The 23232-nt window shown below is 42.7% G+C and overlaps 1 protein-coding gene across 2 annotated transcripts in view; it reads left to right on the top strand.

Moving 5' to 3' along the window:
* The window catches only part of GRIK1 (glutamate ionotropic receptor kainate type subunit 1), a 171686-nt gene extending 161567 nt beyond the window's left edge, over window positions 1-10119 (top strand). The window contains exons 16-17 of one of the 2 annotated variants that reach the window (XM_076352735.1): window positions 1596-1761; window positions 9654-9712. In XM_076352735.1, coding sequence (XP_076208850.1) covers window positions 1596-1745 — 150 coding nt within the window. In that variant the 3' untranslated portion in view covers window positions 1746-1761; window positions 9654-9712. Of the gene's footprint in view, window positions 1-1595; window positions 1762-9653 lie in introns of both variants that reach the window. The other variant, XM_076352726.1, reaches the window with a different exon arrangement.
* The last annotated feature ends 13113 nt before the right edge of the window (window positions 10120-23232 follow it).

The raw sequence follows: 23232 nt of genomic DNA, 5'->3' as shown, positions 1-23232 counted from the left end.
GCTCTGATCCCATTCACTTCAGCAGCCCTTATCATAGGGACGGGGGTCACATTGCACTGCAGGATGGGTGGCCCCTGAGGCAATCACCAAGAGGCGGGTTCATATCACCTAACTTCAGGTTTCTAGACATGAGGCATCTATCTATGAGTGAGTTGTTTAAGCTCACTTTGCACTTTTAGATGGGAAAGGCAGGAGCTTTTCCGTGGGCAATACCTCCTCTTCATCCAAGGTGTAATCCTGCAAGCCTGATGATATAAATGCCAGAAATTACTGTCGAGAAAAATAACCTTAACGAAGGCAGCTGGGACAAGTGGGAGGAGAAGGAGAACATTTTGAACTCGGTCTCAGAGCTGCAGTTTACACCGCATGCAGCAGTGGTGCTGGGACGTGAGAGGGATTGACACCTGAGTAAAAACAAGCAGCCAGGGCTGAGGGCCTCTAGAGGACAACGTCTGATTTTGGATAGGATAAATCACCTGTATCTCTTTGCTGCTGGTAAGGGATCACCGTAAGCGAAGGCTACACGCCTGCTGTTCAGACATCTGAAAGGAACTGAGCTGAATCCTACCATGCATCTTCATTTTCCAAATGGCACGTGGGGTTATTTTGGGTCCGTGACACCTAACGTCAATGTCAGTGGACTTGGTCCTCGCAGTATCCTGCAGGAGAGGGCAGCTCCTGACTGTGCAGACATCTCCACGTGTGCCTGAGCAAGCCCTCATTCAAGGCAATGGCACTGTCTGCGAACAACAGGCGCAGCTCATGTGGAGCAATTTTGCAGGCGTTATTAATCAAGGTGTCCCTGCTTTGGAATAAGTCAGAGATAAAAGCTGAATGTATTTTGCACATATTGCAGCTTTCTGATTAGTACTTTAACCCTATAGAACGTTTTTAACACAAAATGCATAAAGAATGTATCAGTATCTCTGTCTCATACATGTCTCAGGAGCTCTTTCATTCAAATATGTTTTGGAGAACAGTTGCAGTTAATTAAAATGTTTAGTATAAATGCTAATATGGTGCAGAATATTCTGGAAACTCTTCAGGAGTCTGGGAAAGGCAATGCATTCCTGAAGTTATAATTAAAGTAGACCTAAAGGTTTACATCGTGAGGGAGTGTTAATTTACTGAGCAATATGTTGGGTGAATGACGTAGTATTCAGGGATACATATATACATATATATACACCGTTTCTGAAACTGTACTATTGTTTCACAGCAATGCGTTGCCTGTTTTAGGCAGTCTTTTAATAATTAAAATCTTTAAGTGAGTTAATGTGGCAACATCATACTTCTTTTCCAGAAGTAATTTTACAGAAAGTAGAATACCAGTAATTCCAGTGTTACTTTCTGATTTCTCTCCGTTTGTTTTATTTTTATTCTGGTGATATAAGAAGCTTAGATGGAAAATGCTATACAGTGTATATTATCGCTAAGCTAATCCAAAGCATGAGTCGAATACAATCTATTACTTTTCTGTTTCCATAAATAGAATCTCTTTTGATTTAAATAGCTTTTGAATCTCATTCTCATGTTTGTTTTTAATTTTACTTCTTTCATTCATTTTTCTCCATTTTTCTTTTCTTGCATGCAAGGCCTTTTGTTTCTTTTACGGACTACAGTGTAAGCAAACCCATCCGTCCAACTCCACCTCTGGCACCACCTTATCTACGGAGTTAGATTGTGGCAAGTTAATCCGAGAGGAGCGAGGGATTCGAACGCAGCCCTCAATTCACACTGTATAGTCAGGAAAGAAAAAAGGTGTGTCCGATGGAAAGCATTAAACTTAAACAGTGCACATAATGGCAAAGGTTGTCCTCACCAACACATAGTTAATGACTTCAAAGTGCCTCTTGCTTCAGCAGGAGATAAGCTTATCTAACGCAAATTGTCAAAGTCCTGGAAATTTGGGCAGTTTAAATGCATATTACAGAAAAGAATTACACCTACAGCGAAGAGTGAGTGCAGTAGACTGTAGTAGATTTTAAGAATTATCACAGTCTCTATGTACAATTGTCATCTTGTAATTTCATGGGGTAATTCACCTTTTTCAGGTAAGAAAAATTATTTACCTCCTTTTCAACTTCTACCAAACCTGAGTAAACCAATTGCAGTCTTATTACTAAAAGCATGGAGAAATACTTCGCTTGGTGTCTGCCGAAGCATTCAGCAAGTGGGCCAGGCAGTTCTTTATAAACCTCAGAAAATAACCTGCAGGGCTCCATTAACTTTCTGAACCCCTATTATAACAGCCAGAGATTTTTAGCTGGCATATCTTATTCCCAGTGTCAATATTTAATGAATTTTAATTCATCCATTTAAAATTCATTAGCCAAAGCCTCCAAGTAACAAAATCATATCTATCAGTTAAATTTTATACCATGTAACCATTAACATTTAAGAACATATTCAACAAAAGCACCCTCAGGCACCCCCAATATATACCTTTCACAGAAAAACTCCGTTGACTTGGCTTAAGCAATTCATGATGTTCACTATTACAAGGCTTTGTAACATAGAAAGCTCCTTTATGGCAAAATCAGGATATCGATTTATATCAAACAGTAAAGCCTTGGCATTGTGTTCCATATTGAAACACACAAGGAAGCTTTTGTGTAGGAAATTGGTACTGGGTATTTTTTATACCCTGGAAGGATACTAGTTTGATTTTCTCTAGTCCTCAGCTAGTCTGGGGACTGCAAGGGCAGGAGACAACGGACTTGATCTGTTGTTGCCACTGAAAACATATGACAACAATTTGAGCTACACAAAATGTATAGAAATGTCAGCTTGTAGGATGTCATGAACTGTGGCAAACCACCATGTTTTCAAAATCTGATTACCTTTTGTCTGTATTTCATTATATCCCAGCTTACCGCCAGTTTCACCAATTCATTTCCTGCCCCTCACACCTACTTTATGTTTTCTTGCCCACTGCAGTTCCTCCTCATGAAACAAGTTAATGATCTGTTTTATTGAGGGGCCATTTCTGGACTCTACTGCAATTAGAAAACTTGTTCTAGTAGATGCCTTCACACTCAGTCGCTGAAGTGCTGCGGCGAAGCTCTGTTTCTCCTCTTGAATTGTTTCTCTCATACCTGGATCCTGAGAAAAGCCAGAGCATACAGTGACCTGTGTTTTCCTTCTATTCATATTACAATTTTTGGCCAGCACTATTTATGCTGGCAGTAGGCTTAAGTATTTTTTGTGATGAAGATGTAGTGCTCATAACGAGGCTATACCAATTCTTCTCTGCCAGTGCTCATGCGTGTACACGAGTGTTTACGCTCTGCTCCAGACGCTGCAAGAAATTGTCTTGCTCAAAATGGCATTTTAACTTGTTTGAATAGGGTCGTGAAAGCTTTGGCTCTTCATAAAATGAGCCTTCTTACCAACAAAGACCTGAATTAGATCTTCTGTATCCTCGATTTAAGAAAGCACTTTTGTTCGCAGTTTCCCAGTAGAAGAGACTTAAAACTAATTAAATTCAGCTTCTCTCAACTCTCAGAGGAGAAGGAAAATTCCTAATGTGTTTATCTCCATCATCGCTCTACGCAAGAAATCCTCCAGGTTGCAGCTTCGACCAATTTTCTAATCACTGTTTTGATGAACACAGAATCCAGAAAGTTTCTGTCACTTTTTGGGTAAACATTTTCATATCTGTCAAGGAAACAATCACAATGTTAGTAACAGTCATTGTTTCCCCGTGGCTAGCTGTCCCCACAGACAACCTCACAGACATCGGCTTGCCTGTGGGAATTACAAAACAGCTCCTTCTTTCCCTAACGGAGCTTCACACCTAGCTATATAAAGGGTTATTAAAAAGCCTTACTTGCTCCTCAGCAGCTACGCCAGCAGCTGAGGCAGTGAAGAGCCAACATGCCACCCACGTGCTAACGAATCTATGCTTGTAAAGGCAATTTTTGCAAGGTTTGCTGTGGCTCCAGGAAAAGGCAGGTGCCTTCAGGTTAACAGCAAGGCTTGAGGAAGGCACAGCCCATAGCATCTCCCATGAAGTGCATGGCACCTGGGAGGACTCTTGCATAGACACAACAAGCTTCAAGAAGAAGTGTTAAAGCATTCAAAGATTTTCCGCTTGTCAGCGCTCTAAGCTTCTATGACCGCTATACTTTGAAATTTGGCCTCAAAAAATACTCTGTTCACAAATACAGATGGTCACCATTGCATCCTCCTAACTTGCAGCCTTGCAACTGCATCCAGGGCCCGATAATCAAACCAGATCCCTTCCCAGGTGTGTGCCAGCGCAGGGACCTTACTGTGCAATCAGCACAGAGCCAGCACATCTGCCTGTGATGGGTGAGCCACAACTGACTACATCGGTTCTGGCACTGCGGTACTAGTAAAGCATAGCCAGAGCTATTTTGGGAGAAAAATGGCATAGGGCATACCCCTATGTCATTTTACATTAATTTTTGTTTTGCTGCTGCTGCATTTTACTCAGAACTCCCAAAATATTCAAATTAATAGGTGTTTGCAAAAAATGCCATATGCTTTGACACGCATAAGCTACCTACCATTGAAAGCAAAGGGTCCGTGAACGAGCTAGTCGCAAGCCATTGCCAGATTGATTTGGCTGGGGTCAGTGGGCCTACCTTTATTTAGTGGCAGTTCCTGCCCTCATCAAACAGTCTGCAATGCAAACAGGCAAAGGTGCAGGGGGAAGGAGGGAGAAAGGACGAGACAAGAGAAGAATGAGGGGAATGAAGGCAATATGATCACTGTTTCAAAGAGCCAGGATGAGGGTGGATTAACAACACGCCTGCGCTGCGGAAGTAGACCAAGCACAGCAATAACGCTTTCCCCAACTAGATTGATATTTCCGCGAAGTACTGCCACAGTATCGTGTGTTTGTGCCATCTCTCTCGGATCAAAGCCTTGAAGCTTCACATCTTTAGCTCTTCAGAAACAAAGGAGGAGAAGAAGGGAGAGGAGGAAGAAATCCTCTACCTTACTGAAGTTCTTGCAAAATAGAATTTTTTGTGAAGTTGTCAGGTCTGCAAATTCCCCCTCTTCAACGAACGTCAATCAGCTTGAGCCCCTCCATTTTCAGGCCATAACCCCACCTCCAAACACGACTGTGGCCATCTATGCCTTCACTGAGCAGTCCCATTCATGTTTAGATGGTTTGTGAGACCAACAAGTAGCTTTACTGATTTCTTTCTTGTAGGCAGGAAACTGAGGAACAGTTTATATAACTGAGGAACAGTTAAATTAATCCATGGATTATTGTCATACTGTTTTGACAATCACTGCTCCATAGACTCTGACAGTTTAAAAGACAATTTAGTGATCTCCTCTTGCAGTTAGCCATCAGTGACAGAATACTCAAACAGATTCTTAATTGCAACAGCATTTCGCTCGCTAGGAGAAACTACTTTAGATATTTTTCCTTTGGTGCACTAGGCACAAACAAATCACTTTTCTTTCAGCAGAAGACATGGGTCAGTGTCCCAGCTATGGGTCCTTCACAGCGATGAGGGCACTGCAAAAGAAAAATCCTGACTTCTGCACTTCCTCCTCTGTGCCTGAGCTGGTCAGGTGTTCTTCCAGAATAAAATCTGGCCCACATCCTTTGATTTTCATAGTTCTCAGTTCTCCGACACAGCACACTGGTTTTGGTTTTGGGGTTTTTTTGTTATTTGTTTGTTTTTGCAAGGTGTTAATAAAATGCAATTGAAAAGTCTTGTCCCCAGCGGTAGCCCAGCAGCATAAGCAGCAGATTGATAAAGCCTGACCACAGATTCTTTTTTTTTTCAGTCTTGTTTCTACTTTATATTATGTTATTTTTTAAATTCAGAATTTGTAATTATCCTAAAGCTTAACACAGTCTTCTGTAGGGGAGTGTAAGGAAGGATTTGGGAGCTTCATGACCTAGCTTTTATAGCCTGCTGAAATGACCAAAGGGCAAAGAGAAAGAGTCTCACATCACAAGGAGAACAAAATCTATTCTGTTTTTAAAGGATGACACTTCCTTTTAGCCTCACATGCCATGTCCTGCAGCATTTTGACACTGCTAGAATGAGAAAGTCAAGCTGACTAAAAGTAAAATGTTAAACTTATTACTCTGTTGTTAAATGTATTGCTCTGTGCCTACTCTGCTCTCATTCTCGGCAAGACCTCAAAAATGGACTTAACAGCATGTAAAAAAATAGCTTTTTAAAGAAACGCTTTCAGTCTGGCTATCTGAATATGAGATTAAAAGAACAGTATCTTACCTTTTTAAATGGAATTTTAATGTCACCATCCCCTTTTTAAAGGCAACTGTAATTATGCTGCAGACACGGTGCTGTTCAGAGGGTCATCTAGGGAGTCCCCACTGAATGTTTCTTGCCCATGATTTTCCTGTAAATCCTACAGCATTCTGGCTGAGTTTGTACTCACTCTGTACCACAGTTTTGTACTGCTTGAAAAGTTCAGGGCGGTTCCAGTTTTCAGACATCTGTTCAGTTTCCTGATTGCACACACAAGCTCGGAGATAAATAGGATTTTGAGCTATGCTTCCTGGGGCTCAAAAGAAAGTTCACGTGTAACTGTCCTTTGGAATGAGTAACCAAACGCCTGAAAGTTCAAGGTATCATCTCAGATTGCTCTCTCAGACCATCTCAAGCTCTGTGTGAAGGCAGAGGGGCAGAAGCAGCCCTGTGTCTCCCATGTTTGTAATGCTCTTTGCCACCCCCAACTGGCTTTCTCAAAGGTGGTGGGATCTCAGAGGGGAATATGCACAAAATTGATCAGAGTCATAGTTATGTCCATAACCATTGGAATATCTTTGAAGTATCAGTCCAGGGTCTTAAAACTACATTTAATTCATTGCTTCAGGATGACAAAACTCATGCCAATGGTGTTGCAAGTCCCCCGAAACTAAGCATAATGCAACTGTAAAAGTAAAACTGCTTTTGTGCTTTTACAAAGCCAGCAGCAGGAGCTGCAAGGTGTGGGACCCAGGAAGCTATCACTGTAAACCTCCTCCCGTCCTTCTCCCAACCCACTGTCTCTGCAGGATGGCTGAGCCCATTCCCATGGGTTTTGAGTGTGTGTGTGACCTCTCTCGTGGGTAATCATCCCACTGGGGCTTTGCACTGCCAGGATAGGATAGGAGAGAGTCTTGATAAGGTAGAGCCCTTTCAGATTTTGAATGGCCTAATCATCAACAAGAACAGTAATGTTTTTTATATTCTATCGATGAACAATTAGGCAAAAGTTTAATTCTTAGAGACAAGACCTAAACACCAAAGCCATGCCTAAGAATACCTTGAAGTCTTTCTGATAATATTTATTTTAAAATTCAAAACAGAGTTGGAAGTGGAACCAGTTGGGCACTTCACAAATCATGTAGTCAGGTATTAAAAACCTCACACACTTAATGTCAGCAATACGTCTTAAATATCTATCTGCAGATGTAAAATGATCTTCATGGGACTATTTTGTTGATATGAAATTGAAGGACATTATGATAAATGCATAGTCTGAATAATATGAATCAGTTTGGAAAATTAAAATACAAGCTTATTAACAAGGCAGTAAAATGTACTATTTAATCTGCAGAAGTCATCCCTGTATGCACATTGCAGAGACTGATGGCTGTTATTAAATACACACACAACATACAGGTTAGTGAGAACAACAGGGAAAGAAAATAAAAATAAACCTGATCAATCCTACAAATGGTTAATATGACCCTTTCCTTATTTGCCATGGAGTTCTGGAATCACTTTGTAATCCAGATTTTGAAAGCTCATTTAAAACTAAGATAGTAGAGAGAAATTATCCGTGCTAAGTCATAGATAATCAGAGCATACATTTTTATTAGTTTGGAAATAAGTGGTGCTTCTCTCTAAAGAAGCCTGAAGCAATATAGAAATAGTGTCTTTACCAGGATGATACCTGTTTCACCTGCTGCTTCCACAGGGCATGAGGCTGCAGCAGACACCTTTGACTCGAACTCCAGTAATGCTAGAATTCCTATATTACAGTGTCAAAGGAGATATTTAAATTATAATCGCACCAGCAAATTCCTGGCTATTATCAGACAGTAATTTGAAAAAAAAGCAGTACACTGCCCTGGCCTCTGTCTATTACATTTTGGGTCTGGAATGAATTAATAGTAGTTATGTATACTAAGAATTTTAGATGAGCAAAAATCAAGCATCTCAAAGAAAGAGCATATTAAACTATAGATTTAACATACTATGGGATTGTAGTCTGTGTGCAGCCCATCCCACAAAAGGACATGATGGCATACGCAAGATCATACACAGTTAAAATACACACACACTCTGATGCACTGATGTCTTGAGCTTATTTGCGGAACCAGGGTTACACATGTTATACAGCGGGTTTATACCGGAGAGGAAGAAGCACGGTGTGTGGAATTCACTTCTCTGGGATTCCGTAGCTACCTTAAACAAATGATTTAACCTTGATCCAGGTTACCCTCATACTCTCTTTTGCATTTGAAAACATTCCTCTGGAATAGGTGACTACGAGGAAAGCTTGGGTTTTCTCCTCTTCCAATAATATATCTGTGTTTACTTTTTTTAGCCCTGTATAACTGAGGTCACTATTGGATTATTACTGGTTAAGAACTGAACACTGCTTACCTTGCTTCAGTATCACTCTAGAAGGGAATTTGTATATTTGATACAGAGAACCGTGTCTGTGTGCTGTTGCTGTCATTTTACAAGAACTGTAGTTTTAACCAGTTGTTTTAAAGCTGGTCAGTTCTGCAGTTCTAGAAGGGGTTTGGTAGGAAGGATTTATTCAACTTGATGAAGGTAGGGTCGTTAAAGCTTTGTTTCACACTGTTACCATCACTTCATTTTATATATAAATAATCTGTTTATATATATTTGCATGGAACAATTTTTTTGCATTGCTAGATACTTCCACTTAAAGCCTCTTTGTGGTTTTTTTGTGTTACATGTCATTATTCCAGCTGTAGATTTTAAAGGATGTTTCCACTTACCCGAAATGTCTCTGTTAATGTTGTGATGGTGGGAAGAAAAAAGATTTCTGCTTTCTTTCCAAACTATTCAGCTACCTTATTCTTGTGGTAATTGTCTCCTTTCTTCAACACACAATATTTGAAAAAGATTCTTTCCAAAGAAAGAAGAGGATTGAGGACTGTGCTGTATTTTAGAAATGTCTGTTAATTTCAAGAGGGGAAAATAACTAAACCACAAAGAAATCTTGAAAAACGGTGTTCTTTGTTTCCTCTAGTATAGCCATTTTTTTGTGGCTAAGGTACATGTGATTTAAAAAAGATCTTTTTTCATTTAAGGTGAGGAGGAAGTTTACCTACTGAAAAAGGGTAAGTTTTATGATATGAAGCCACCAAAACATCACAAATGCATCTGTGTAGAATTTCAGAAACATTCATAATCAGCTTTAGTTAAGCCAAAGTTAAACGAAATTCAGTGCAAGCCGAGTTAGGGAAAAAACATGACTTATACAGACTCACCTATTATACCTTAGGGGCTTATTCAAAGCTGGCAGAACTCAGCAGAGAAGCTTTCTGAGCCCACCAGTAAGACCTCAGGTCCTTGTTTCTAAAAGCCACCATTTGTGCAAAGGGTATGGTGGAACTCTGCCTTCGATGAGGAGTGTTTAATGCCATTTCCGTCTTCCACCAGTGTCTTTCCTTCAATGCGATAATGGAGGAGCTTGGAATTTCGCTCAAGCATCAGAAGAAGTTAAAGAAAAGGTCGAGAACGAAGGGGAAATCTTCATTCACAAGTATCCTTACTTGTCACCAGAGGCGGACACTGCGGAAAGAAACCATAGCGTGAGCAAGAGAGACCCCTTTGAGGAAACATCAGGAACAAAAAACAAAACAAAAACATTGCTGCCTACGAGTTGATTGTGGTGGGATTTCTGAAATATAGACATTTACTTTGTTCTTCAGAAATTCTCTGTGGTTTCTTTTTTTAATCTAGAGGTACAACGGTTTAAATGCTCACATAGACTGATGTACTACTAATCATCTGGGAAGTGTCTCACTATTTCTTTTGAGATGGATTTGTATGCTCACCTGTTTTGCATCTCTCTTCCCCTTCCCATGCACCGCTGTATGTGCTTTCTAAATAAATAAATAAACAAGAGACAGGGTTCTTTTTTCCAATAATCTGGGAGTGGAACTTTTTTTTCCTTTTGAAGAAAAGATTGCAGTTCTGCTGAGCTCAGCTGTGTAGAACCCAGGACCCAGACAACCAAAGTAAAAATTCATACAATTAACTCATAAACAGTGACAGCTCATAAACAATACAAAAATGTCTTAAATACAAAGGTATCCAACAATGGGTTATTTTTACCTCCTCTGATATTGTAAGGAACACTCTTCAGGTCCTTTTCTGTGAGAAACTTATTTTTCCCTATCTTTTCTCTTTTTCATTTCTTTTAAAACACGATTATTAGGTAATGCCATGGCTCCAGGTGCTAGATGTTCAAAAAGAAAAACCAAAATCACAAAAGTAATGAACAGGGGAAGGCAACACTGACATCATCACACTGCCGTATCCTCCAGCTCCTGATGCCAATAAAACAATTCTTGACTTCAAAATGAAAATCCCTTAGAAATTAGAGCCAAGAATATTCAACTTTTAACAAATCTTGACCACAAAGATAACAACATCTGACAGGAGTACAGCCAACACTCTGGAATTGAAACCTTTCCTTGCAACTGCTGAGGGCACCAGCAAAGTGTTTTAACAGTGAAGGAGGAATTAAGTCTTTTTTTGTGAAGAAACCTCTGTCTGAAGAACAGTGATGCATTATAGCAGCAGATCCCTCCCCCCAGATATCGTTCTTTTATATTGCAGTGAGGTGAAGCACATTTATATTTATTGCTATGTTGTCTCTGTGATTAATTCTGTTGTTCCTGGGGCTTTTATTGGTACCAGCTGGTTAGCTCTGAGGATGCCGGCAAAAGGAAACATGTGAAATGCAGGCACATCCACACTTCAAGGGACGAGGGTGGGTGTAGGAGATGGGTGCCCCTTGTGCCCAGCAGCTGGGACCTGGACCCCTGCCTTCCTACATGCTGGGTTATATATATAGACCTGGTCTGTCCAGGGCAATCCCACCACTGTGACCACCTCTAATCCTAAGGCAAGGCTGGAAAAAGGGAATCGGAGGACTGGAGCCACCGATTGCTTTTCTGCGTGGCACATGGAGCAGGGCGAGCCCGGGTTGTATCAATAGCATTTGCTTCAGCTTGTCATGATGTTCATTACCCGGGTGCTTCAGCAAAGTGTTGAGTTTTATTGTTCTTCTTATATTCCCCCAGGGAACTTACTGCTTACGGTTGATTACCTTTGCCTTGCATCCACAACCATTTCCTCTCCAAAAGGAAAAAGTAACGTGAAAGCCTTTGAGTGAAGAAATCTCTCCTCCACCTTCACCTCACACCACCGCTCCCTGCAGCCCCCTGTGAGCTTTTACGTTGTGCTGCATGGCAAGGTCAATCTGCAACGAACGGTATTGCTTACAAAAGCCCTGCTTCATACATTTCGTTATTATTATAGACTAGAAGACACCTCCATTCATTTAGTCTTTCCATGGGGGTCAAGTTTTCTAAACCTCTTGCCATTACCACCGCTTTCCCCAAGGCGCTCTGTAATTACTCCATATCCTTCTCAAAACACAATGCCCAAAACTAGATCTGCTTTTCCACCCATGGTGAGTTGGGCAGAAAAACGTCTTCTTGTGTCTCGAAGGCCATACTGCTGGGCACACACCTTGTGAGGAGATCTCCTTGCCTGAATTGGGTAAGGTGGGTGACCCCTCCATGATACAGGCAACCATAATTTCAGCCTGAGTTTAGGGCCATGGCCGTATGGAATTGCACATTTTTGCGGTGTTTTTTTTTTTTACCGAACTGTTTCTCCAGTTTGTCAAGATCAGTTTGTCCCCAGCCATGCTGGTTGCCTGAACTAGCTTGGTGGTACCTGCAAATTTAGCAAATGTACTCACTAAAAAACATCCATAAAGGAGACCCGGATGGTGGACAGACCCCTGTAGATCCCCCCAGTTTTGACAGTGAAGATCTGAGGGCTACTAGGACAGTTAATAGCACTTTCAGCTACCGTACAATATATGTCATCTGGCCTATTGCCCTACTTGTTTATGAAAACGTCATGCAGGACAGGATCAAAGGCTCATTAAGGACCCCTTCCCTCACCCACAGGGCCCATTAGGCTGTTAAAGAAGGAAATTCATCAGATTAACAAGACCTGGTTTTGACAGATTCATATTAACTCTTGCTCATTTCCTACCAAGTACTTACAAAATATAGTTATTTCATGCAAGTGTTTGCCAGGCAACTGAAGTTAAGCTGGCCAGCCCAAAACTCCCTGGAGTCTTCTTTTCCTTCCTTTGAAGATAGGAATTATTATTGCTGTTTTCCAGCATTTCTTCTGGACTGTGTCTACCCTCCAGGAGTTCCTCTCAGGAGGTTCAGAGCGGTCTGCCTCTGGGAAAGGAAGGAGAAGGGTCTCTTTTAAAGTGACTGCAGTAGGAAGCTCTGAAATCAGTGCTTGCTTTTGGGAAGTTTAGTCTGCTACACACTGCAATGACACGTTGGGCTGATAAGCAATATTTAAGAAAACCAGCCCCTGGCCATGAGAGCTCATAGAGGATCTTATAAAAAGGTGCTCTCATACTTCCAAAGGTAGTTTCATTTATTTATGTCATCATCAGGTTACAAACAGGCCATTCAGAACACCAGCACCATTCTAATACAATGATTGAAAAGCTGTGTAACTCTTGCTCTGCCATCCACAGCCTTCAGCTAAGATATTTTTAAATGAATAAGTTCAAAGTGATAAAAGACTTAAGATCACGCCTTTTTTTTTTTTTTTTTTAAAGGAACACTCTTCTGTGGTTTAAACCTTGAGGTTAAAGAATTCCAAGTTCAATTCTTTAAAAATCTACTAATGTTTTCCTGAAACTAAGAGACAGTACTTTGTTTGGTTACTTTTTACATTTCAACTTTCCCATCAGTATTAGCGGTCTACCACTTATAAAAAGGTGCTGGGGGAAAAAATGAAGCTCTCTTTGCTGTCTGGGAAGAAATATGTGACAGTGGGAAAATAATAAATAAAGCATATTTGGTTCTTCTTTGATTTCCTTTTTTCCTTTTTAGTAGTTTGAAAGAGTCAGGAAGTTTCTGTGTTAAACTCGGATGGCAGCTTAACAAACTATACTTGCTGCAAAGGAGATAACTAACCCACTATGATTTCATGAAGCAGCACATCATGATGTGTGGCTTTGCTCTTCCCTGCCAGCTCCAAGAATGCAGCTTGGTAACTGGTTATAAAATTCCCCCAGTATACCCCCCCAGTATAAATTTTCCTCAAAGACTGGGGGGATTTGAGGTGTGAACTACCCCATGAAATGGGGGTTCCCTCAAACCTCCAAGCAGCCACAGACCACTAGCCTAACCCATTGCTCTGCTTTCTCCCCTGACATTTTTAGCGATCCAGGGACAGGTTACCCTATCAGTCTGACCTGTCCCCCCCCCGCAAGATTTTCTTTGTCAGCCAATATATACATATATGTGTGTGTGTATATATACACACACATATATAAAAGCAGCAGTACGGCACCGCTTTGGTGGCCTGTGACTCTCATGCTAATAGGCCTCCTTTTAAGAAACTACGGAAAGGATTAAAATGAGACTATGAAGGAGTTCAAAGGACACTGGCTCCCAGTGCTTGCTCCTGCCTCAAGCCAGCAGTGACCCACTGCCCCGCGGGTACCATTTCCCGGGCTCCCGGGGTGTCCCCGTGCCCCTGTGGCATTGGCCATGAGCACAGCTCAGAGCACCTACAGACCTGCGGGGAGCTTAAGACCACCGTGTCTCCCACCTTGATTCAACAGAATATTTTATATTTCAGCTAGCTAAAATTGTAGCTAAGGAAAACGCTTAGGGATGCATTTAAATCCCACTGGTATTTAAGGATTCAGCCAAGTGCTGTCCTGATTCAGAGCTGTGACCTTTTCTACCCTTCTCCACACGTGTTTAGGTCACCAGCTAGGCTGCTTATATGCCACTCGGAGAGGTCCCAGCTCCACACATCCATGCATGTACAGTCCACTCTGTCTGCTTTATTCACAGCCATGCTACTCTTGATATTTTCTGTATGTAGACGTGTTTAAAGCAAAACCAAATCCTTTTCTAAAGCACGTTCCCTCCTGCAAACCAAGCTGTGTCACTAGAAATGTTTTGCTTAGCTTCAGATGCTACTTGTAAATTCACTCCATGACTGAGAAAGCTACTTTGGCTTGAGGGAGGAGGGACAAGCACAGGGCAATCTTACATATCGATGTAGTAGCAGATATGATTACTATGACCTTTTCACCGTATCCCAACAAATATTATTCTCCTGCCTTTTTTCCTGCGTGGCAGCATGCAGTAGCAGAGAAGCCTGATTAGAGATCACCCATTAGGAAAGCCAATGTCCTCATTAGATCTCTATCTTGGCAGCAGCAGGCATGCATCCTCATTGTTTATAAAAGAGAAATACAATATTGACGGATGCTGTTGAATGACTTTAATGTGTTTCATTCCAGAAATGGCCTTGTTTTAGGCCAGGTGATCTTTCCTGTGCAGTTACCCACTACCAGTCTGTGGGCTTAGTAAGGATTATTTAACATCCCTTAACTTTCTTGAGAAAGTGGGAAGACAGGCTCAGTGGAAAAGAAGGAATATTGGAAATACAAAAGCGACTGTTTAAGCTGTGTGCTCAGGGCCCAGCCCAATAGCATGATTGAAAAGCTACTGCAGAACAAATGAGGATCAGCTTATTACCTTTTGGGGCCTTTCTCAGAGGACTGCATCTCATGGGTATGCTGTGAACCTGTAATCCCATGGGGCATTTATTGACTGCTGAGCTTGTCTTTTAATTACTCTCTGTCAAGCTTGCAGGAGTCAGGATTTCTCAGTGATCAGAACTGCTACTATTTAGAGATACATCATTTACAGCTGTCAAATGACTGCTATTTTATTTTAGCCCCATCAATTGATAAAGATGTATATGGTTTTGCCTGCTGACGAATTCTGACTCGAGCCACATTCCTGTTTGCCTCTCGTCACCTCCCCCAAATCCAAACTCTGTTATTGTTAGCGCAAACGTTATACAGCTATCTGTGTTAAGACGTGAAGCTCTCTCTTGCATTTCTAGATCTTGATAGCAGTCACACAGCCCAGGAGATGAGACCCACACTCGGGCAACGCACTTATGGTATGTATGTATGGCCCAGACTCACCTGTGGGCTCAGAGCTGGTGGCACGGAGCAGGCTCCCACAAGCCGAGGTCTGGGGGAGACCGGATTTCCAGCCTGACTCTGAATAATATGAAAACCACAGATATCCTCAGTAGGGACTAAATATCCTTCGTCCTCCCCTTGCCCCTCAGTGGAGGAGAAATGGTTCCCTGGGTAAGAGAGGCTCTGTCAGCACAACCCACGGCTGCGTGGGTCCCTGTGGCAGCCGTGCATCGCCGGGAGCATGTGGGCAATCCTGCCCGGGGAGGATGGATAAAACTCGTCACACTGATCATGCCCCCAGGTCATTTAAAGGCTGCTTGCAACAGCACCTTCAATGCTGCAGAGGCAAACAAATACATCGCAAAGAGACTACAAAAGGAGGAAAAAATCTGGAACCAGCCAGTACAGCCATATGTTTCCTATCACAGCTGAGAGCACTGACACCAGCCCAGCAGGAGCACACAGGTGCTAGCCACCCAACACTGTGGTTATCCTAATGAATCACAATTACAGAAACACCTGAACCAGATAACATTGCGCTCATCTGCTCTGAAATGCATAAACGTGTGCAGCAGCCCATAATGCTTCTCAGCTCCCTGGTGGTTTCAGATAAGGTGCTGTTTGGAAGCTGCTAGGTTTTTTGCTTCAGACAGACCTGCCTTGCATGATGTGGTACACATCTTTAGCCAAGGTTTTCAAAAGCAAAGGGGAGCTTGGATACATTTTCCGGGAGCTGGACTCCCATGAAGCCTGGAGCTCTCACTCCTTTAGCGCAGCTCAGGACAGAGGCCCTCCAAGGTGATGTCACCCAGAAACCTTACCCACTTTGGGGAAATGCAATCAACAAACTGGCTTTATACAAACTGCAGCTAGAAAGTAAGTGACTGCTGGTGTCCTTTCTGGTTCCCCCATCCTGAGCCCCCTGAGGGGGGAACATGTTCCCCCCCAGGCAAGAGTGGCCAGCTGCCAAGCTCCCCCCTCCCACCCTGGATTGCTGTGCTGTTGGGATTTGGGGAAAGCCATATGTCTGCAATCCACTTTTCCTTCCCCAGGCAATCCCCCGACTCCTTCCGTCCTAGGAGCAGGATAGGGCTGGCCTTGCCCACAAGGGCTCCCCCAGTCTACAACCATCCTGCTTCAGCACACAGCATGTCTCCCAGGACTGCCAGGCAGATCTTGCAGGGTTTTGTGTTGCTAGAGGTGCATGTTGTACACCCTTGGGTGTCCTTCTGAGTAGACCATCAAGAAGTAGGTGTCACCCTTGGGAAAGGTCCGAGTGCCAACTATCCCTGGGACTCCAGGAAGGGCTAAGCCTGTGGCCATGGGAGAAGCACTGCTGGGAATCTCTGGGGAGGTCTCACTCCTTGCTTTGCCTCTCTTCCAGACCGGGGCAGCTGTGCCTCTCTCCCTGCAGGCTTGTGTATCCTTGGGGCACAGCCTGGACTGATGGACGGGGGGCAAAATTCAACAGAGAGGGACAAGGGTAGGTCCGAATGTGGCAGTTTCCCATATTTTAGAGCAATGCGGTGCCAGAAGCTGCAGGCACAAAATCACCTGGGCAGCCAAATGTGTGGGGGGAGGCTGCTGTGACAGTCCTGCATCTGTAGCACCTCCACCCACAAGTGCACTTGAGCATCTGTTGCAGAAATGAGGATTTTGTTATTAATAGCCCCAGAACACTTACAGCAGGGAGGACTCTTCACCTTGAAAACTGCAAGGAGAATTACAGGGATGGGTAAAGTGCTAAAAGCTGGGATGCTGCTGAGCTTTGCAGAGGGATAGGGTAAGGAACACTTAGAAGGTTACTGGGTCTGCACTACCCCCAACTTCCAAATGAGCTCCAGCCTGGTGAGTCATCATTCAGAGTAGTAATTGGTTCAAATAACCCAATTACTCATCAGTTGACCCATTTTATCTCCTTTGGGTTCTGCCCACAACTGACATCCGACTCTGCTAGTTATAAAATATATAGTAAAGGAGACATTGTAAGAGGCCTAGATTTTTTTTTTTCTCCCCCAGCACTGGGTTTTCTACAAAGCAATAGCATGCAAAGCTGCCACATCTGGGTTTTTTTTGTGGTTTTGGTGCTTAGTTTTCTGCTGAAAAGCATATTCCTGCAGCAAAAGTATTCCATGGTTTCTGAAAATTGTGAGACAAACCAACCCTGCTGCAAAAGTGTTAAGATGTTTTCAAGTGATTTCTAAGGATATCCTAAGAACAAATACAGATTTCCATCCTAGAGCTGCCTGCCATCTCTTCCTGGAAATGACAACACTAAGGAAATATTCCGATCTCAAAAACCAGCGAGGCAGGACCAGATGAGAGCACTGTGGATGATGTTTTAACCGTGTGAAGGGGTGTAGCAAACTAGCACAACTAGAGGGAGAAAAGCCGTGTACAGGGAGAATTGTTCCTGTTTGTTGCAGGATGGCCATGGAGACAATAAAGGCTTGTAAAGCTTTGCTCTGGCAAGCTGGTTGTGAGCTCCTTAGTTCCCAAGCAGCGACAGTGAAAAATTTTTAATGAATTATCCACAGATGGAGTTGAAACTTCTCCCCACAGGCTTTTACTCATGCACACAGCACCATGCTGCTGAGAATACTGACTAGAGAAACTGCTCTGAGTGATGTCCAGAGTGCTTTAGTCGCACCACATGAACCCTTAATTCTTCCTGTCTGTGTAGGGGAAAAGATGTCTTGGTTTCAGTGGAAGGCTATCTAGTGAAAGTCTCTGTTAAATCAAGTATGAGCTGTGTTGTTTAAAGAACTTAGAAGCCCAAAGATCCCGTTAGGTCTGGATCTAGCAGAATATTCAAAAGCAGTTGCTTGAATCAAGGTGGTTGTAGGGTTTTTACCCCAAAGTGACACCTCTGAGTGCGATTTCACTTAATTCTAATTACTTACCTATCATGTCTCTGGAAAGGGAGAAACGTGGGAAATCACATTTAATGCTGCCTGTTAAATGTACCCCTAATACATCCTCTATGAAGTTTTTTTTCCTGTTCTGCATTCCCTGTTTTTATTTTTTAATCATCTTTATTCTGCAGAAAAAGGGAACTTGGTATAAATGCAGGTATCCCCAAAAGCTTTCAGTTCAGGTTTCTATGAAATACTAATATTTCCCTCTCATTTAGTACTTACCACATTTTCAGGTTTTATGCACATGTGCTTAGAGTGTGCTGTACTTAGAGACTGCTGAACTCTCACCTGGCACTTGGAAAGAGAGGCAGAAACGTTTGCAAAAATATTTATAGTACGTTTTCTAAAGCTCCTGCTTGCCATCTCAAAGCAAAAACCAAATATCATTGGTTTTTTAAATTAATTAAACTAATTTAACAGTGCCTATTAAAGCATGTATCATATTTCAACAATTACTTTTTAAATTATAGCTTTTGCAAGTGCCACTAGAGGAGACTACTGTAAGCTTTAACATCCAGTGGTAGATTTCCAGCAGGCAGCTCAGAAAATTGTGGGGAACCCTTTGATCTTTACAGCCACATCCTTCCTTAAAAGCTCTTGTCCCATAGCTAATGAAATGATAAAGCCAAAGAGAGGGACTTTTGCTCCTTGTTGCAGCCAGCACCGAATCCCCTTTTCTTCAAAGAAAACAGCATCTTTTGAGAAGGCAAAGCCTTAAATGTCCAGAGAAAGAAAAATGGGTTGCCTAACAAGCAAACAGCAAGAAATACTGCTACCGAAGTTATCTTAAGCTTCAATCACCCTTCTCCAGGTCAGCATGTTTACACTTCCCTAATTGCTAGTGCAGTAGTTTTTCACAGACTACCAGCTCTAAATGAAAATGGAGGCTTTACATCTGAAAGAATGATGTCTTTAGCAGTTAATCTCTCTAATCACAAGGTTTTCTAACTGCTAATCTAGCATTTTGTTATCCAACAGGGATTTACCCCTGTTCCATTCAATCACATTGCATGTCAGATCAATGGCCTGCTCAGAAGGCAGAGGCTGGGTATCAGTCCCCCATGGGCCAGGGCAGGGGGATGGGGAGAACATCTGCATCCTGCAAATCCTTCCAGAGGATTTCACACTCGGAGGTATTGAGTAAGCTGCCATTTATTTTTAACAAACATTGTGCGCACCCATGAATCTGCGCCTCCACCAGAACAACAAAATTAAGTGGTTCTACTTCTTTTGAGAGGAAAGAGAAAGCACAAGGATCAAGTTTCACATGCGTTTGACAGATGCTTCTCTTATCAAAAAGATGTCACCACATTAAGTGCCCAGAAATGACAGCTTTCTTTACAGACACACTTGTTTTCTGCTTCCCCAGCTTCCCTTTCAAAATAAATAGAAAATTACTTATCTTTACAAAATTAAAACCCAGGTTCATGATAGATTAAATAATCTTTCTGTGGTGCTTAAATCAGTCTGAGTATCTCTAGGGGATGCTCTGAGGCTTGAGGAAAGCTTTTCCAGCATGCCATCGCCGTCCCTACATTTCCCAAATTATTATCTACCTTTCTTCATGCAAAAATGTTACCCCAGTCAGAGACTGAACCCTGCAAGGTGATCTTTGCTATCCACTAGATGTCCAGTTACCTACTCATTTCAGCGCACATCTGGAGCTCAATAACTGCAATCCGTTTAGAAGGCCCTCAGATAGTCCAGTGATATAAAGTCAGATATAAAGCTTTATCTGACTGTTTAATTAAAGGCAGCAAACTTGTCCAACTATCGATGGCTAAATTATCTTTTCCAGGTTCTGTTCTTAACATGCAAAGTACCTGCATCTCCACGAACTTGCACAGAGCTTGGCTGTACACCCCAGAGCTAGCACACTGGTATTTTAAGGGTCGAGACTTGCTCGCCTATAAAAAAAAGTGAACTGGAAGACAATCCCTGACAGCAGCACTTAGTGACAGCTGGCATTATCAAAATAAAATTGTTTTAAATCAATTCCTAACTAGCATGACCTATTTGACACTTAATTATCTAAGGGCTAAATTCAGTAAATATATGTCCGTTTGTTCTGTATTCCTTCTATTGATTTTAATGAGACCTAATGCTAAGTAAGAGACATTCAACAGGAGGGATATATTAATTACTTACATCGCTTTCAGCTTTATCTCTGCAGGAAGTTACCAGTGTATCACCAATATATCTACCTCACATGCATGATTTCTTTAAAAAATTAGAAGCTGGAAAAACATGCCCACAGTGGTCTACCTCTGTAGCATATGCCATAGTGAAAGCAAATATTCATAACAGCAGTTTAGGGTACTTCCCTACTACAGAGTAGAAGGTGCTGAGGCCGGAGGGGCTTTTGCTCTTGGGCTTTCCTGTGGAAGTACAGATCCTCTAAGGCAAGCTTACGGTGTTCAGCGGGGACACTGGACAAGTATGCCCATGCCATTGGAGAACATACTAGCACCACAACTGAAGGCAATTCCCGATCTAACATATCTAAGCTGTGCTGCATTATGCAGAGGCACCAGCTTAACTTGTTTGGTTTTGCATTTGACTATTTGGCAGGGTAGACACGTGCCCAGTACCAATTTCTATCAAGGCTTAAGCAACTTTAATTACTTGAAATTCATCCATAGGATTTAAATGTAGCAGATTTCAGGCAGTGGATGGTTAAGTCTGATAAGTGAAATATAAATTGTTTCTATGTTGCGCAGACTGTCTGGATGGGATATATTCAGCTGTTCCACGATAAAGTTTGAAGGTGAAGTAGCTGATAACAGATCCAAAATTTTGTACAGTGACAAGCAGTGACTGTAAGAAAGATGGTAAGCTTACATCAAGGAATTAATTTTTAAGTTCTTCAGCACTATCCTAGCGAGATGACAGGCATTACTGAACCACTTTTTTATGCCACAGTGACACAGCAGGCAAAAAGCTTATGGACAAATTATTTTTAGTTATTGAAGAACCAACTCAGTCATACACCTAATGGTTTATACGTCTAATACAATACTGTTTGCATCACCTTTACAATGCCAAGGAACTAGTTCATTGGAAATGTATCACACTGAACAAAATGTCAAACAGACGTTCAGTACTTCAGTATCAATTCACTGTTTCCATAAATACTTTAAATGGTGGGAGATAATACACTTATTTGCAGAGTATCCCAACTTTGGAGTACCTGCAAACTCTCTGGAGGGCAGGATGATAAAGCAAAGTATTCTTGCCAGAATAGAAAGCTCCTCTGACACAGGTAGGATGCAATTCAGGAAGGACAACTGTAAAGCACCACCCTAGCGTATGAATAACCAGCTGCCTACGTGTGAGACAGAGAGCAAATGAGTGTGCAGCAGTCCTTCAGAAGAGGATCAAGGGATTATAAATGACTGTTCACACTGCTGTGTGAGAAAGCAAACATGCCAGGCTGGATATATGGCAGCGCACGTGCAAGGAACACGCTGACACCTCTGTAACTAGTGTGCTCTGCTTTGGCGAGAGTCCAGCTGGAGTACTGTGCCCAGGTCTGGGCGCTGTACTTTGAGATTAAAAGGGGTAGAAGTTAGAGGAGAGCAGTGACAATAGTCAGAGGTCCAAAAGCATCACCTGTGTGGGCAGATGAAAGAACTGAGGTTGTTTAGTCCAGCAATGACTGAGAGGAAACATGATGATTTTCAAATATACAGAAGGTTCCTCCAGAGAGGAAATACTATTCCCTGTCTGCAGCACAGGGACAAGAAGGAACAGATTCAGACTTTAGCAAGAAGAAGGACATTAACGACGCAGAGGCACTGGAGCAGGTTGCCTGGGGAGGATGTGAAAGGCCTGAAGCTGAACAGGCCAGACCTCTCTTAGGATTGCCTTGGTCAATGTGAACCTGCCTTGAGGAAGACAAATGGTCTCTGAACACACCATTCTTATAATAAAGGTTTCCTGAGTTGGCAGCACTGCCTGGCATACAACTAAGACAAATTTTCTGTCTGTCCGACGGTGGCCTGGAACGGATGGCATGCAACCCTGCTGGAGCATCGCTGCACCCAGCGACCTCCCGGGCTTCTACTTTTGCTAATGTCTGCCACTCCAAAATGCCATTATAGAAGTGAAGTGATCCCCTCTGCAAAGTGTGTACCTCAAACACCGTCACCTGAATATCCCCAGCTGGGCACCGTGCCTCCCAGCACCCAGAGGGCCCGAGGGAAGGGCTCGGCTCAGGACCGCCAGCCCTGGCCCCACCGCATGTCCCTCTCCAGGGCTCTACAGAGGGGAACAGGGCCCGATCCAAGGGCAGAGCGAACCAGGGAGAGAGAAAAGGCACGTAACACAACCAACCAGAGCCGAGCCAGAACGTACTCTATTTATTTAGTTCTACGCAATAGTGCAACGCTTGTAGCATGCTGTAAATTCCCACAATCAACAGGAGAGATGATCAGTATCTCAAGTGCTAGAAAGCATGGATAACATACATCAGCAAATACTTTGATCCCAACTGCTTGTATCACAGAGTAATGGGCTGAAATAAAAATGGTTCCTGCTGTCTCACAGGGGGGAAAAGGATTCTCGCTCGTGAATTGGCGGGGCTCATCGAGAAGGCTTTAAACTAGGTTTGAAGGGGGAAGGGGATAAAACCAGGCTCGCTAGAGATGAGCCTAGGGGTAGCATGCCAATGCTGGGGGCGAAATCGATAGCCCAGCTCAAGTGCACCTACACCAATGCACGCAGCATGCGCAGCAAACAGGAGGAGCTGGAAGCCATTGTGCAGCGGGAGAGATATGACTTAGTCGCCATCACAGAAACATGGTGGGGTGACTCCCACGATTGGAGTGCTGCAATGGATGACTATAAACTCTTCAGAAGGGACAGGCGAGGGAGGAGAGGCGGTGGGGTGGCCCTGTATGTTAGGGAGTGTTTCGATTGTCTAGAGCTCAACGAATGTGATGATGATACGGTTGAGTGTTTATGGGTAAGGATGAGGGGGAAGGCCAACGAGGCAGATATCCTGCTGGGAGTCTGTTAGAGACCA

Source organism: Aptenodytes patagonicus, chromosome 1 (genome assembly GCF_965638725.1).
Source record: "Aptenodytes patagonicus chromosome 1, bAptPat1.pri.cur, whole genome shotgun sequence".
Lineage (NCBI taxonomy): Eukaryota > Metazoa > Chordata > Aves > Sphenisciformes > Spheniscidae > Aptenodytes > Aptenodytes patagonicus.
Note: the sequence above shows the minus strand (reverse complement) of the source record. Positions and strands in the feature narration are given on the sequence as shown.